Source organism: Lepidochelys olivacea (genome assembly GCF_965140295.1).
Source record: "Lepidochelys olivacea isolate rLepOli2 genome assembly, chromosome: 1".
NCBI classification, from domain to species: domain Eukaryota; kingdom Metazoa; phylum Chordata; order Testudines; family Cheloniidae; genus Lepidochelys; species Lepidochelys olivacea.
The window spans coordinates 88,168,102-88,184,738 of record NC_140411.1 but is presented as its reverse complement, the minus strand read 5'-3'; the positions used below and the strand labels follow the sequence as shown (position 1 = coordinate 88,184,738).

General features: G+C 40.3%; 2 protein-coding genes across 2 annotated transcripts in view; both read left to right on the top strand.

The window, feature by feature from the left end:
• Positions 1-362: 362 nt before the first annotated feature.
• LOC311517438 (uncharacterized protein) overlaps positions 363-16,637 on the top strand; it is a gene marked incomplete at its 5' end in the record, with an annotated part of 54,498 nt that continues 38,223 nt past the window's right edge. The window contains 2 exons of the mRNA XM_084622291.1: positions 363-407; positions 2,255-2,615. Of these exons, the coding sequence (XP_084478417.1) occupies positions 363-407; positions 2,255-2,615 (406 nt within the window). The remainder of the gene's footprint in view (positions 408-2,254; positions 2,616-16,637) is intronic.
• Positions 2,609-6,354, top strand: SLITRK1 (SLIT and NTRK like family member 1). Its single transcript, XM_084629618.1, has one exon. The coding sequence runs from the start codon at positions 3,119-3,121 to the stop codon at positions 5,195-5,197; it is 2,079 nt and encodes a 692-aa protein (XP_084485744.1). The 5' UTR covers positions 2,609-3,118; the 3' UTR covers positions 5,198-6,354.

The following is a 16,637-nucleotide window of genomic DNA, read 5'->3' as shown; positions in this document are numbered from 1 at the left end:
TGGAACCTCTGTCTCAGTGCTGCCATAATCTTATATCTGTTCACAAATGCCCTCCGCCTTCAGTTACAGGATCCTGACAGCTGCCATTAACGCTGACTTCTGAGCAGCTCCGGGAGAAGAGACTGGCACTTTGTCCTTCGTGCCTTGAGAGCAGGTCATTATCACCTCCTTCCCATTTGATCCATATTTATTTATTTACTATCTTATTAATGTTCAGCTCCTCTAGTTGCATTTTGAGCGTTTCTTCGGTGCCTGAGCAATTTTAACAACACCAATGAGAAGTTGCAAAAGAGGCTTTTTTTTTAAAGAAGTGAAGAAGATGCTCTTTAGTCTCCTGGCCCACGTCCCAGTCTGAATTCACCATGCGCCTCAATGTCAGCGACCCCTTGCCCATGTCATTACTCATGGTAATGGGGTCGCCCTTCTGGTATGACACTGGGAGCCTTCCCTGCTTCCCTCCCCAAACCTCCTTTCTCTCTGCTCTGTTCCAGGGGTTTGCTACAGGCTTTCCTCCCTCCTCCCTCCCTCTCATTCTGCACCTCTCCAAAGCTGCAGGGTTTTTTTTTTTTCCTCAGGAGAAGGGTTCCAGTTCCAATCTGACTACCCCCCTCCCCTTGACATGCACAGAGAGACAAAGTCAGAGCAACTGCCATGAGAAATGAATTAATGAGCCTTAATGTGGCGCCAAGTCTCCTTTCCCTCTCTCCCCCCTCCCCCCCCCCCCCATGAAGCTACTAATATATTGCTTCTGACGCTTGTTGTCTCAGTAGCATTTTATTCCCCCCGCTCCGCTTGCTATTTATTGTTCAGGCTTCATTTTTGGTCAGTTTCTTTTCCTTCCTCTCTCCCTTCTTCCCTCCCCTTCTAGCTCAACCACCCATATATATGGATATTTAGGCTTTCATATATATATATATATATATATATATATATATATTATATATATATATATATATATATATATATATATATCCGAAATGGCCACAGCAGTTGTTGCAACTTGTTTATTATCTAATTAATTTAGTTGGATAAGATCATCGGTGGTAGGTTGTCTAATTTAGTCGGAAATTGCAGACCTGGAAACCCTGGGACCAAATTAGCATGCAGTAAGGATGACTGGGTGCAGATGGCTTCCTGACTTTTCCTATAAATAGACCTTAAACCCACCAACCCCCCTTCCACCCTCAGTAGATGTTACATTCTGTGTCCTACCAGTACATTGCAAAGTTCACGAATGGAGCCAGCGCATCTGTCCGACTGAAGAGGTGCAAGCTCAGGACTGCCTGCAGACGCAGAAGGGACCCAGCGAATCAGGCTCTGTAGTACTCCCATACAACCTCCTCCGCACGCTGTTGCGAGGCGTTTGGGAACAAGGGTTTATGTTTGCACCATCCGAGATGCAACTGGTTATTTGCTTGTAGGCATCTGAACCCCGTCCAAATGATGCTGAAACTTTTTTTTTTTTTTTTGTCGCCAGAGAACAAATTTTCCGCTGTGTAATCTATTTTGTCAGAAATCAAAAAGGTAAGCAGGCATCACATTTGCACAGAGAACTTAAATAGCAACCCGAAAAGACGTGGAAGAAGAAAAATAAGATCCAGTGCTGTCGATTTCAAACCCCTTCTTAAAGGAAATTCTATACCCTCCAGAAACAGGTAGATGAATTATCTACTGTGCGGCAAATCACTCCCCCCTCCCACCCTCAGCCCCTTCTCTGTGAACATCTAAATAATACCAAATATATAACACCATCATCCAGGGTTCAACATTCCAAAGGGAACTCCATAAAACCATCAAATCCAGCATGAAACGCTATAGACTGCAGGGGAGGAAGAGATGCATTTAAAATCAAGGTTAAAAATGGCGTGGAGTATAATTACCTCAAATTGCTATTCGCTTGACACCCTGACACTAATTTTATTCAAGCCATTGGGACACAAAATAGGACGAAAGCGCTCTTCCCGGTTGCTAGAGCAGGGGGGTGTGTGTGTGTGTGTATCGGGAGGCTAAGGGGGGTGTTAAACTTTCCATCTCAGGAGGAAGAAAGAAAGAAATTAAATAATCAGTTTAGAGGAAAGTGTCTAAATAGATCGACAGCTTTAATGCCAACATCTTTAAGGCTTGCCCTGTACGTGGATTGATTTTTTTTTTCTCTCCAGCATTCCCTCAGCAGATGGATTTTTGCCACTGCAGCTCAGCAGAGGGTGTCAGATCTTTGAGAGTGCACCAGGTTGGAACGAGCAGAGCCTCTTAGCAACTCTCCCTCCGTGTGTGTGTGTGTGTGTGTGTAACTCAGAAACAGAAGAAGAAGAAAAAGGAAAGAAGAGAGACCGAGGAGGGAAAAGAGAGGAGGGAGAGAGAGAGACTGACAGAGAGAGAGAGAGGCGAGGACAAGAAGAAGGGATCGGAGGAGAGGAGAAATGGACAGCCAAAAAACGCAGCGATTGCAGAATTTTTGCAGCGCCATTGGTTCGGCATCCGGTCCTTAGGCTGGGGCGTGATTTCAGCACCAAGGGGGACTGGACAGCACCCAGAAGGGGACTCCTGGGCACCGAGCAGCGGCGACGACAGCAGCAGCAGCAGCAAGGAGCCCGGCTTTGCAACAGAAAAGCAAGGTCAGTCCGAAGCAAAGCCATGCACACAGGCAGCTCTTCTCTACCACCGCTGCACTCCCTGCCTGCTTCTCTCTAACATGCAGTGGCTGCTTATAATTACTTGCATTATTCCTGTTCTAATTAGCGAAGCCGGCCAACAGAGATCTACTTAGCTTTTTCGGGAGGTTTCAGGAGGGGTTGAGGACGGGGATTTTTTCTACTTTTTTTTGTGTGTGTGTGTGTGTGTGTGTGTGTGGCGTGCCTTGCAGTACGTGCCTGGATAGTTTCTGGATATAATTATTGACTGGTGACTGGGCTGTTGCAGTGTATGTGGGGGGAAGAGAAAGGGATACAGAAGAAAAGAAATCGTCCCCCACCCCAGTCTACCTACCCCCCACGTTTTTTTCCCTTTGGTGGTGGTTCGGACATCTCCTCTCTTGAATGAACTGGAATTGGTTTCGGTGTGAGGATGATGGTTGCCGTTACTTTGTGATGAGATCGGGGATGAATTGTTCGGTTTAAAAATGCTGCTTTGGATTCTGTTGCTGGAGACGTCTCTTTGTTTTGCTGCTGGAAACGTTACAGGGGACGTTTGCAAAGAGAAGATCTGTTCCTGCAACGAGATAGAAGGGGATTTGCACGTAGACTGTGAGAAAAAGGGGTTTACCAGCCTGCAGCATTTCAGCGCCCCAACGTCCCAGTTTTACCATTTATTCCTGCATGGAAATTCCCTGACTCGACTTTTCCCTAATGAGTTTGCTAACTTTTACAATGCAGTCAGTTTGCACATGGAAAACAACGGTTTGCATGAAATTGTTCCTGGGGCTTTTCTTGGGCTGCAGCTGGTAAAACGTTTGCATATAAACAACAATAAGATAAAATCGTTCAGGAAGCAGACTTTCCTGGGGCTGGACGATCTGGAATATCTCCAGGCAGATTTTAATTTATTAAGGGATATTGACCCGGGAGCATTTAGGGATTTAAACAAGCTGGAGGTGCTGATTTTAAATGACAACCTCATCAGCACCTTACCTGCCAACGTGTTTCAGTATGTGCCGATCACCCACCTCGACCTTCGGGGAAACCGACTTAAAACCTTGCCTTATGAGGAGGTCCTGGAGCAGATCCCAGGCATTGCTGAAATTCTGCTGGAAGATAACCCCTGGGACTGCACTTGTGATCTGCTATCCCTGAAGGAGTGGCTGGAAAACATACCCAAAAACGCTTTGATCGGCAGAGTCATTTGTGAAGCTCCTACTAGGTTGCAGGGCAAAGATTTGAATGAGACCACAGAGCAAGAGCTGTGCAGGAAAAACAGAGTGGATTCTAGTCTAGCTGCTCCCCCTGCCGAAGAGGAAACCTGTGATCCTGGTCCCATTCCAACCCCCTTTAAAATACATGGCAAAGAAGATCCTGCCACTCCCGGGTCTGTTCCAAACGGAGGTACAAAGATCCCAGTAAACTGGCAAATCAAGACCCGACCCACTGCTGCAAGCTCGACAATTAGCGTGAAAAACAAGCTACCGACTAGCATGCCCTGTCCGGAGATTTGTAGCTGCGATCAGATCCCTGGCTCGGGTTTAAAGGTTAATTGCAACGAAAGAAATGTGAGCAGTTTGGTAGCTTTGAAACCCAAGCTGTCCAATGTGCAGGAGCTGTTTCTGAGAGACAACAAAATACATACAATCAGGAAATCCCACTTTCTGGATTACCGGAAACTTAACCTATTGGATCTGGGGAACAACAACATCGCTACTGTGGAGAACAACACCTTCAAGAATCTCTTCGAGCTCAGGTGGCTCTACATGGATAGCAACTACTTGGACACCCTGTCCCGCGAGAAATTCAGCGGGCTGCAAAACCTAGAGTATCTGAATGTGGAGTTTAATGAGATCCAGTTGATTCAGCCCGGCACCTTCAATGCAATGCCCAAGCTCCGAGTCCTAATCCTCAACAATAACCTGCTGAGGTCCCTCCCTGTCGATGTGTTCGCTGGGGTCTCGCTTTCCAAGCTGAGTATACACAATAACTATTTCATGTACCTCCCGGTGGCGGGAGTATTGGACCAGCTCACGTCTATCACCCAGATAGATCTGCATGGCAACCCGTGGGACTGTTCGTGCCCGATTGTGCCTTTCAAACAATGGGCAGAGATGCTGCGCCCCAAGGTGGTCATGAGCGATCTGAGGTGTGAATCCCCAGAGGATTTCTTTAAGGAGGATTTCGAGTCCCTCTCCAACGACGCGATTTGCCCGCAGCTCAAAATCTCGCCCACCTTCACTTCCAGTCACAAAAACAGCACCGGGTTGGCAGAGACAGGGACTCACGCCAACTCCTACCTAGAGACCAGCCGGGTCTCCATTTCGGTGCTGGTCCCAGGACTCCTGCTGGTGTTTGTCACCTCCGCCTTCACAGTAGTTGGCATGCTCGTGTTCATCCTGAGGAACAGAAAGCGCTCCAAGCGGAGGGACGCCAACTCATCTGCATCTGAAATCAATTCCTTACAGACAGTCTGCGATTCTTCTTACTGGCACAACGGACCCTACAATGCAGATGGAGCCCATAGAGTTTATGACTGTGGCTCTCATTCTCTATCAGACTAAGAGCTGGGGTCGGACAGGGGGAAAAAAAAAAGTAGGAAGCCAATTCAATTTCGCAGCGAGCAACCCAGTGGTTAAAGAATCCCTGATTTGAGCATTGCTTCTCGTCTGCTAACGTCACTGCTAAATAACGATAAGGGACGGTTCTTAACCTAAACTACCTTCTGTGAAAATAACACACACACACACACAAAGCAAAAACTGTGGCGTATTTCAGTGAGCGAAGGCCGGTTTTTTTTTTTTCAACGCACGCTTTAAGGGTAGCCACACTGAGGCGGTGCTTCGTGCATCTGACTGTGCATTGCCTTAGTTTGCAATGGAAAGCAAGGATCAACTTGGTTAAAGTCTTGCAGGGGTACCATTGTTTTGTGGATTAGCCCCGTGTGGATGGGGGGCGGGGGGGACGGGAGGGATTTGGTCGGTGGCCTCCTCCCCTTGATAACGAAGCAGGAGTGAAACGTTGCACGAAGGCATGAATGTATTTGTAAATAAACGACTGATTAAAACAAACAAACAAAAAGTGCTGCATGGCTCGCATGGATACAACGCACCCCAAGGACGCTCCTCCAGCACACAACTGGAAACAGCGTCTAGTTCACACCACCATCCCTCTTACCTGATAAGTCCCATCGTATCAAACTTTCTATATACAAAATACAGTATAATAATAAAAAAGTGCCATTTCGCCATATTTTGTGTGATCGATAGGCAGTAGATAGAGATCGTACTTTTACTGTGGAAACAAACAAATGTAAAGATTTTATTTAAGACATATTTGCATGGATATGCTCATTGGTTCATTTTCTGAGTTGGGGGAGGGGATTTACTTTGCTGGGTGAAGTTTTCTTTGGTTCGGTTACCGCTTTTTCTTTCTAAATCTACATATCGAACAATGCCTTTCCATCTGAATGTAAAAGTTAGTACCCTTGGTTTCTATTATGGTAACCGTGTAAACATTCAAACAAAAACAAAACAAAATCCGAGGCAGTTAAGCATGACCAATTAATGTCACTCTAGTGCTCAGGCTGCAGAGTTTAATGGTAGACAATTCTGTGCTGTTGTAAATCTTACTATACCTTGAGGAAATCAGAACTGAGGAAGCAAGTGAAACTTACTAATTCTATTCGAGGATTTTATAATGGCATATTTTTTCAGTATTAAAGTGAAAATGTTTTCAACTCCGGGTCCTTACCATTTTTCCAGCACCAGTTTTTGCAAGTGGGTTATTTGGTTTAGGGGGGGAATATTCTGCTGAGTATCTCTCGCTCGCCCTCGCTTTCTCTCTTCCCATTACCTCACTATCCTCGATATAAAAAGATCACGCAGCACTTCTTTTCTGTTTTGTTTTGTAATGCGTCAGTGAATTCCTTTATTACTAGTACCGAGCATCGCTCGCTGCTGCTGCACACACTGCAGACATATTAGGAGTGTTAGTGGAAATTAAATTTAATTGACTCTCCCTACATCGATTTCATTCAGCCAAGTCCAGATTTCACTGGTCAGCATTTCAAACCCATACTCAGCCCCAATGACTGGCAGTCGTGTCTGCTGCTGGCGGTTTGGCTGGAATATCTGCCGGGAAGGGGGAAACTAATTAGCGAAGGGAATTTCCCATCCTTAGCCCCAGTGGCTGCACCCTTTAATATATTAATACTTGAACTAAATACATGTAGGTGATGCTGTCCAACTTCAAACCGATCTCCTTTGATTCCGGCCTCATATCAGGCAGGGCCCCTTAACTAGATGACACAAGGAAAGGTAGAAAGCCGCGGCAAACCAATTGCATCTCAAAGCTGGAGTCCCAATGGAGATATGAAATAAATCAGTCACGTTGCTTCTGGCTTTCTCCAGGCAGAGAATCCTTTTAAAGAGTAAAACACCATAAGGTACTAGCTAAACTTCAAATACCGATTCGGTATGCTTTATAGAAAATGTCCATCTTTGGGATATGCGGTGGGAAAACAGACACACGTATACATCCACACACAGTGCAATGGATAGCCTGATACCCATTTTACAACGAGGTAGAAGGCTAACCGCTGTTCTCGCACCTCTAAAGAGTGGTAGAGTGTTCTTCTTGACCCAGGATCCTGGTTATGCAAAGATGAGTAGCCTCCTACAAAATGTCGGGATGTTTCATTGAAGTTGGTTTGTAAAAAGTTTTGGTAATATTTTTTTTTTCTTAATACAAACCATTACTTCAGGGACCTTCACTATTTCTGATCACTTCTCCTTTGCTATAGTGATTCTTCTGCCAGAACATGCGGTGTTAGACAAAATGATGCAGTAAAGTCACTAGAGTCATTTGGATGATTAAAAAAAAGGTTAAAAGGTGTTTAAATGTGAGTTCGTAAGGCCTCCTTAGAACACCATCAGCTTCAGTTAACAGAAGATACAGCAGGCCTTTCTGTATAATGTGGGGTTGCCCTAGAATCAGTGGTATCTTGTTACCTTCCAAATAATTTCACTTGAGATTCAGTCAGAAAATCTAAAAGGCAAAGAAATTGTTCAATTGACATTCAAGCCCTTACATTTTGAAAGGGTAATGCATTTTTAACCCCAACCTGAGATTAAGGTATTGGTGCTAATTTAAGAATTGTAGAATTTTTTAATGAACTAGCTATTAACCAACATATAATGAAGACCTCCAGGGTGCTTTTTAAAAAAGTATAAATGTACAGAAATAATAATATAAAATAACTGATACACAGGTATATTAAATGACTATACATAGCTCACATATATGATTAAAATCATCAAATGTTTATTCATTTTTATAAAGTATAACTTCCTTGATAATAGTTATTATATAAGACACATACATAATACAAATGGAACCACAATGTTATTAGTTTATATTTATTTCATAGACTCTTGCTTTCTAACTTTTAGAAGAGTGTATAACTCTAGAAGTCATATGTGGTATGTGATGTATGTTGCTTCCAGTTGAATCACTCTTCAGTTCATCAAAAGAAAAGAGATTTCAGCAGGACCAGATGGAAAAAGAGGAAAGACGTAGATCTCGTGTTTAGTCCTGTAGCTTAAAACAGAGTATTTTCTGTCTACTATGAAGCTAAGAATAGTCTAGAACTTAATCTGTTGCCATAGAAATGTGTATTTGTATATATGGTAAACTTTTTCTTGCTTATTTAGCAGAAAGATGAATGAAGTTATCTAGTAGCAAGATGGTAATGTAGTGAATGGATGGTATGTATTTTTTTAGTATGTCTGTGCTATTGGAACTTCCCTTCACAGATGCGTGTATTTATATTCCTTTGTTAATTTTTACCTGTAGTGACAAGGTATTTTGTCACATTAGTTCCATTAATTTGATAATGGAATGTTTCATATGCAGCTTGTAAGCTTGGGGAATAGCGGCTCAACTTCCGTAGGAGCTGAATCAGATCCTATGTGAGAAAGGAGAAAAGGCCTAGGCTGCTAGTCCATAGTAGGGTAAAACTCCCACTGACCTTAAAGTGTGGGATTTTTAAAAGTGCTTAACATAGGACTAATTGTGCCCCCACTGAAGTAAATGATAAAACATTCATTATCTACAATGGGAGCAAAGTTAGTCCAGTGTTGAGTGCTTTTGAAAACCCCACTCCAAGTGTCTAGTGAGATTCCAGGTATCTAGAGAAGATTTGATAGACTTCATATGTACAACAGTTTTTTCTGTATCATGTCTTCTGAAAGCTCTTAGATAAGCAGACATCTCTTTATGGTTTGGTCCATGACAATGCAAGGTGTAGAGGTTTAATTATAATATTTACCTCAGTTAGTATTTCGTTCGTTTGGGGTCTGTTTTTATTCGAGTATGATCCACATCCCTATAGTTTTAAATTATTGAGATCAGCAGACTGCTTGTATTCATGCTGAAACAGAGTTGTGTAAATATAATGGACCAGACTTTCTGCGCCAGCTCCATTCCCTTTGCATCATTCCTGCTGCACAATTGGTGTGGAAAGCCACCAGTATCTCCACAGCTGTTGATTCTCCTGGTGTAAGGAAGCCTCCAGGGGATGTAGCAATGGCTCACTGGCTCCTATACCAGCTTCCCTGCAGCTCTCATTTTAGGGGTGTGTCACACTCCAGCAATCTCCAGTTGGCATATGGTCCCTTGAACATCACTATAATCCTTTTAAACTACTCTCAACTGGGCTGGGGCTAGCTCCAGGGCCAGTGCAGTCCAAAGCCACCTCTCTGATGAGCCCCACTTTTTCCTGTACCAAGTTGATCTTGACCCAATAGAGAATGTGAGCCAATGTGGAGGTGTTGTAATATAATACACATAATATAATACAATCTTTAAATGACTAAGTCTAGCAAATTAGGATCATTATCTGATCATTCAGCTAGTGATACAGTGCTTTCATTGGTAATTTACTGTTAACTCAAAATAGAAGCTAGTATTTAGCTGAATTGTTCAACAGCTTGAGGAACTGCCATCACATTACTTCATTATTGCAGGGAAAAATTGTGTGGTGAGTTCAGTAGCACCACTATGAGTAGGATACATTGGCATTGCTGTTCTGTGGTTAATTACCTTGCCATTGCATTAAAGACATTGCATAGGACTGAGTGGCTTCAACTACCTGACAAAGATATTGAAAGTTTGCACATATTGATTTGAATATATTCTTCTGATATAAAATATAGGAGCTGGTCCTTCAAGTGTTCACAGTGCAGAATTCCCAGAAGAGCAAATGGGAGTTCCATGTATGGAGCACTTGCTGGATCAAATTGGTAATTGCTGGTGGAGAAAAGAGCAGAAATATACAGCACAATTCTATGATATGCTGAGCCTCTTGAAAGGGGCAGAGTGCAGCCAACTCCCATTGGATTCAGTGGGACTGATAGATCTCAGCACCTTCCAGTCTTTGGCCTATAACTTGAGCACTAGGCTCCATTTCCCCACCCCACCCCCCCTTATAAATTGTTAATGGGCCTGATTGTGCAATTCTTTCTCAGTCCCATTAAAGTCAGAGAACAAATCCTGTGAGTTGTTATTGAGCACTTGCAACTCAAATTGATTTCCATTGAGGTTACTTTTGTTCAGCAGCACCTCGCAGGCTTTGGCCTAGTGGGAGCTGTGCCTGGATAAGGATTGTAGTATTTGGCTCACTGTTGATTCACTCTTCTTGAATCAGTTCGTATGCAGTGGTGGGACCTTTGATTTTTAATAAATGTCTACCTCCATGCAAAGCCCTCACAGGTATAGAGTGCACACTAGAACATGACAGCTCTTAAACTCTGACTTTTAAAAAAAACAAATAATGAGGGGGTTAATACTCTTTATTTATTTCAATACAGATTTAGATCGTGAAGATGGTCAGTCACAGTTGAACAGTGCAGCCATGGGTAGCATTGTGGGAAACAGCTGGCAATTTAAGGTAGAGGAACTATTGAAGTAATACCGAAAGTAATTGTCCAATGTGTAGGGCCGTAGAGTAGGATACAGGAGTTCTGAGTTTTAGTCCTTGCTCCGCTTCTGACCTGTGCGGTGAACTGGTAAAAGTCACTTAATTTCTCTATTTCCCCTCCCAACTTGTCTTCTTAGATAGTTAGCTCTTGGGGGAGGAACTGTATAGGTATATGTACAGTGCTTGACACAGTGGGGCTCTGATCTCTGATCTGGGGCCTCTGAGTATTACTGTAATATAAGTAATAAATAACAATACTAGAAATGGGGGAGGGAGGCCCAGGAAGGAAAAAATATAAAGTACAATAAAATAAAGCTACTTTAGGTTTAAGGCTCCAGTGTTTTTCCAATTTCTATAGTTTATCAGCCTGGTCAAATACACAGGTCCTGTAGAAAACATATATTTACCACATTTTTTTTTTCTATTGCATTTGCCTTTTTCTGTGTCATTTGCCTTTTTCAATCTATGTTTATTTAGATGAAGTCTCACCTCTTATGCAATAAGGTGATGAGGTGGATGATGACAGGTTCTTTGAGACAGGAGTCATATGACATGACCCAGCGGTAGCCGACAACTGATTGGGTTTTTGGTTTAGACAGTAATTGAATACTAGTATTAGTAAGAGATAACTTCAATGGAACAGAACACAAGAAAACAGTCTGCTGTCTCTACATAAAAACTAAGGCAACGCTGGGATCCTTATTGGGTCACACTGCTCCTGTGACAATGTAAATTTGCAATGGCTTTATTTCCTTTGACTTTGTGACTGATGCTGATGTTACATACAGTGGTGTAAATCAGGAGTATCTCCAAAGATGTCAGCTGAGTTTTATTCTTCTTAAACCAATGCAAGTGAGATCAGAATTAAGCATTTTTAACATTACTAATATTAACCTGCTTCATGCTGCATATTCTATAGTATCATGACATTGACCAAAATTCTTCCTTGTGCCACTCCATGGATGTAACTGAGGGAAGAAATTAGCTTATTAGAGGGTACATCATCCAGGAAGTACAGTTTTAAAACTGCACTGTACATTTATGACTTGTCTGGTTTCTGACAATTTTACATTATTATCTGAATAATGGTCATCTGAGCAATAATGAGACTCACTGGCACGGATTTTTTCTCATATAACTGGCACTTCAGAAAAACAAGGAATGCATTTCTGGTGTTTGAGAAATTAATGATGAGCTTTAGTAAATAATGTTGAAAAGCAAGTGGCTGCAAGAGTGGAAAAGTGCAATAATTCATAAGAAATGTATTAATGGACCTCATAGCTGTACAAAATAATTTTACAAATCAAAAGAAAGAAATCTCTCAGAACTGTGCATTTTGGGGGCATTATTGAAATGTTATAACAGCACTGTAGGCCAATCAGAAACTTCCACTTATCTGATACATTAAAGGTAAATGCTGACAACACCTGTTGGACCAAAGACAGCTTTAACCTAAGTAGAATTTATTACTTCTTAAATTATAACTGAATTTAATATTTTAGCTTCAGTGGGAATTGTGCCTATGTAGCTGTGGGCAGAATCTTGGCCTGAAAGTGTAATGGTTTTAGGGGAGCAAGTCCCATTACTTTCAACTTCAATTTTGTACTTACAATAGTAATTTTATGGTATTGGCACAAAGGAGATGTTTGATGTAGAGATGGACTTGAATCACAAAGTTCATATCTATAATCAATTTGCACATATTTTGGGATTGGTTGGATCCAAGATTTTAGTTTGTCTCTTTATAGGTAGGGGAACAAGCTATAAAGTTCAGCTCTGGATCTGAACTTCTCCAAGGAGCAGGCTTGTTTTTGATCCAGTATTTTGGTTTAATTCATCTTTAGTTAAAATACAAATGGAATGTTGTATGTTTTAATTGATTATATTACTGCCAGTATTGGCTAATAGGTATAATCTGACTGACCGTGTATTGTCTTAGCAATTTTACAGTCCAGTCCAGCTCCCTCTGAAGTCAATGACAGAAATCCCAGGTCAAACACAATACACTGTATCCTCAAGATGCAACATTTGATAAAAAGAAAAGGAAAATTTTTAGATGGCAGCCAAAGTGAGATTTTTGTGCTATTTCTGCCAAGCCATAGATAATAAAAAGTCCTACCTGATTTCAGTCGACTATATTTAATAGATGCACAATGGTAATATTTGTTCTAATTTGATGATGTCTATTAAGTTGTTTTGTTTTGTTCTTTTTTTGTGGGGGAAGGGGCAAGTACTTAGTGTGGAAAGAAAGCACTTTTTTACTAGGCCTATTATTTTGGAACTTAACATTTTGTTGTTTCATGAGATTGGTAATAGGCTAATATTCAAATAAAATAATAATAATACTTTGCATTCCAAATAGAGCCTTCTTCTCTTATTACTTACACTGGTATTTCAGAGATGTACCTCCGTTGGCACCAGGGGAGTTGTCTTTGATTTAGACCAGTGTAAATGAGATCAGATTAAGGCTTCAATATATAGTGCCTTCCATCGAAAAAAATGCAAAGCACTGTATAACCATTAATAAATGTAGCCTCACATGATTATTTATATTAGGTATGGATAATAATTTATACATATCTATCTATCGATGGATCAATATAAATATCAATGCATAGGGTCAAATCCTACCCACCTTTCTCACACGAGTCCCATCAAAATAAATGGGACGACCTGAGCAAGATAAACAGGACTTGGCCCAAAGTGTCTCATCTCTAGAACATTACGTCAAATCCATCTCATATCAGAGATAGTTGGAAGATGTTACTATCTGATGACTGTTTGTGAAATGAGTTGATGGTCTGAGTCCCATCCCTAGTCAACGAAAGTCTCTGTAGCACACACTAATTAATATCACTACAATTGAAGTGAATCAGCAAACCTACTGGCATTACCCACAGAAAGGTGAGGGATTTGGAGAATGAATCATGTTTTCACTCTTGAGTGACCTGGTCCTTTACAAGGGCTTGATCCAATTCTCCTTCAAGCCATTAATGGCCAAATTATCAAAAGTGCTTTGTACTGAATCATATATATATATAACAGTGGCAGACGTTGATGATGAGCTTTCTGAAAATCTGGCACTTGGAATATTTTCACTGGTATAGCTCTGTTAATTTACACTGCTGAACACCAGCTGAGGATCTAGCCCAAGAAGAATTGTACTGGGCCCCAGATTAGGGTTGAGGTTTACTGTGAGGGAGTTTTGCAATCAGTGCTGTACCTGTTCTGTTGACCAAGAACAGATGTCAGTATTCAGAACTTTTAATTCTGGACTTTAACCTTTTAGGGTCACTAATAATTCACATAAAAATGTGAAAAATATCAAAATAATTTCACTGGGTTCAATAAGAGTTCAGATTCACAGAAATGTTGTCAACTCCAAGAAAATTGTGATGATGGCTGATAATGAAAGTATTATGCTTCCCAATATTACTGCAGAAAACTCCTATTACACAAAATCTAGTCATAAGAAAATGAGATGCCTACACTTTTCTCTTGAACATACTTTTGAAGTTGTGAAAAGAGGTAGTGGAACCCTTGACTGACTAAATCATGAATTGTTAAACAGGAGTCAAAACTCATTATAAAGTTGTACTGTATCAGTCAGACCTTTTGCTGGAGTAAATCTGCTGGAGTAAATCAGTAGTTGTGCTGATTTACACCAGCGGAGGATCTGGTCTTTTATCTTTAGCATGGGCTAATACATTTGGCCTATTAGAATTCTACCATTGATGAATTTGGCTCATGTTGTTTAATTTCAGAAACATCAAGTGTGGTTTTAAATAAAATAAATGTGGTGGTCTGGCTTTTGTCTCTCTTGAACATCAGTCTGTACCACCCATCAGTTGTAAAAACGCTACATTAAACTGCTATGGAATATAGAGCCGAATATTTATTTATTTATTTTTGAAGTCTAAGACTGATGAAGCACAATACGGAATTGCATACTGGATTTTTCAGTACATTAGGCAGTCTGTGTGTAACAAACAAAAAACAACTGGAGATTTCATCACTAATAGAATTTTATTCTTTACAAGTTAAACATATTAAGTTAATTCTGTAAGTAAATTTTAATTATTTTTCATGTTAATATAATACTTTAAACCAAATACTGTTCCTGGATATTATTTTCATTATTGCAATATCTTGCTTCATAGAATCAGTAGATTTATTAAAATTCTTATTGCACTGCACTACAAAATGGTAAAATAGTTTCAATTCATTAACTTTTCTCTGACTTCTCCATCTATCAAAGTGAAGTTGCAAGCTTGAATTGTATCATATAATTTGTGTAACAAGCCATTTGTAAATGATTGCATAGATCCTGGTAGAACTTTCTAAACTGCAGTGGTATATTTTTAGCAATTTCCCACTACTGTGAAATAGATACATGGAAAATCAATTGTAATATGTCTATAAGCCTTCATGAAATGTGAAGGAAGATTTTTTGTCATGCCACTGCTGTAGAAATTATGAAAATGAACATTAGTTGTAATATAAAACCTCACCGATGACTTGCAAAATGGGAATTTTTGATTTGCACTTTAAGTCTGAACTTTAAGGGAAAATACACAGTCCAAACCAAAAGTAAAAGCAGTCTCAATTCTCTATCTCACTATTTTAATTCTTTCTGATAAAGAACCACAAATGAACAGTAAATACATATAGACTTTCAGATTGCTTTTCAGAATGCTACCAAGAGAACAGAGACACAGAGAAAAGGTGAAGCAATGGTATTGTAAATAACTTTATTTCTAAGAAAAAAAATCTAATTCCTAGTAAATTGCTTAAAGTATGGATTAAACTATCCCTTCTAAATCCTGTTTGCATATGAGCAGCCAAGCCACACTTTAACTTGAGTCTTATTATGAGGTTTCTAGTTTTGCACCCACCTACCTCAGTGTTTGCAAAAGGGTGGCAGTACTTATGACTATGCTCACCAAAAAAATCTTAGCCCAATTCTGCTTTCATTTACAATTATGTCAATCAGCAGTGACTCTGTTAAAATCAATTTGGGTGAGATTTTCAGATGGTGTAAATTGGCGTCATCATCTGAGGATCTGGCACAACAATTACTAAGTTATACCAATGTAAAACCTTTGTGAAACCAGAGTCAGGACTCATATGCTGTTTGCTTCATCTGTCACATGCCATGCTATAAACTTAGAGCCAGATCCTGCATTCTTTTCATATTCAAAACGTCCACTATTTTCAATGGGACTTTTAGATATGCAAGGAATGCAGGATCGGGTTCTCAATATTCTGCTCTCAGTTGCACTTCCATTTTGGAATTACACTGGTGTAACTTAATTTAATTCATTTTGTTTACCACCCCACAACTTGTGAATTTGTTTATTGACACATAATAACAAAAATAATAATTACCCATCATGATGGAATAATTTGCAGTATACATATATAATTTTTAAAGTTTTAATCTTCGTTTTCCTATGATTGCAGAGGTCACTTTTGTAGATTCTATTCTAAAATATTTTAAGTATTTAGCACATTTGTTTTGAGTTTAGGTTGAATATGCTATTGGTCAGTGAGCTGACAGAATGGCTATGTGAATCAGAAATCCAAGGTCAGTTCCTTCTAATATGGACAAATCACTGGAGAGAGCAGGGGTCTAATTCTGGCCCTGATGAAGTCAGTAGTAGTTTCGCCATTTACTCTGCTGGGGCCAGGATTTCACCCTAGATTGGATCTTGTCCCTTGGGAAGATTCCAGTGCTTCTATTCTTACATTTCTTTCCCCATGAATTACACTCTTCTTTGCAGGTAAACCATTCATGGAAACTATCCTGCTGGAAAATCTCAAAATAATGTAATTTCAATTATGAACCAGTTTTAAGGATCTTCTTTCAATTATGCTTCTCTGTCACTGTCAATCTTTGTTAATCCACCAAAGCATATATTTTTGCAAATATGGAAATACTATATTAATGAAAACTAAATGTTTGGGGGTCTACACCAAGGATAAGGTGGTTAGAGCTCAACTGTTTAGAAATTTTATCATGA

Coding starts and splice junctions, on each gene's coding strand:
- SLITRK1 (XM_084629618.1), top strand. CDS start 3,119: ATGCTGCTTTGGATTCTGTTGCTGGAGACGTCTCTTTGTTTTGCTGCT.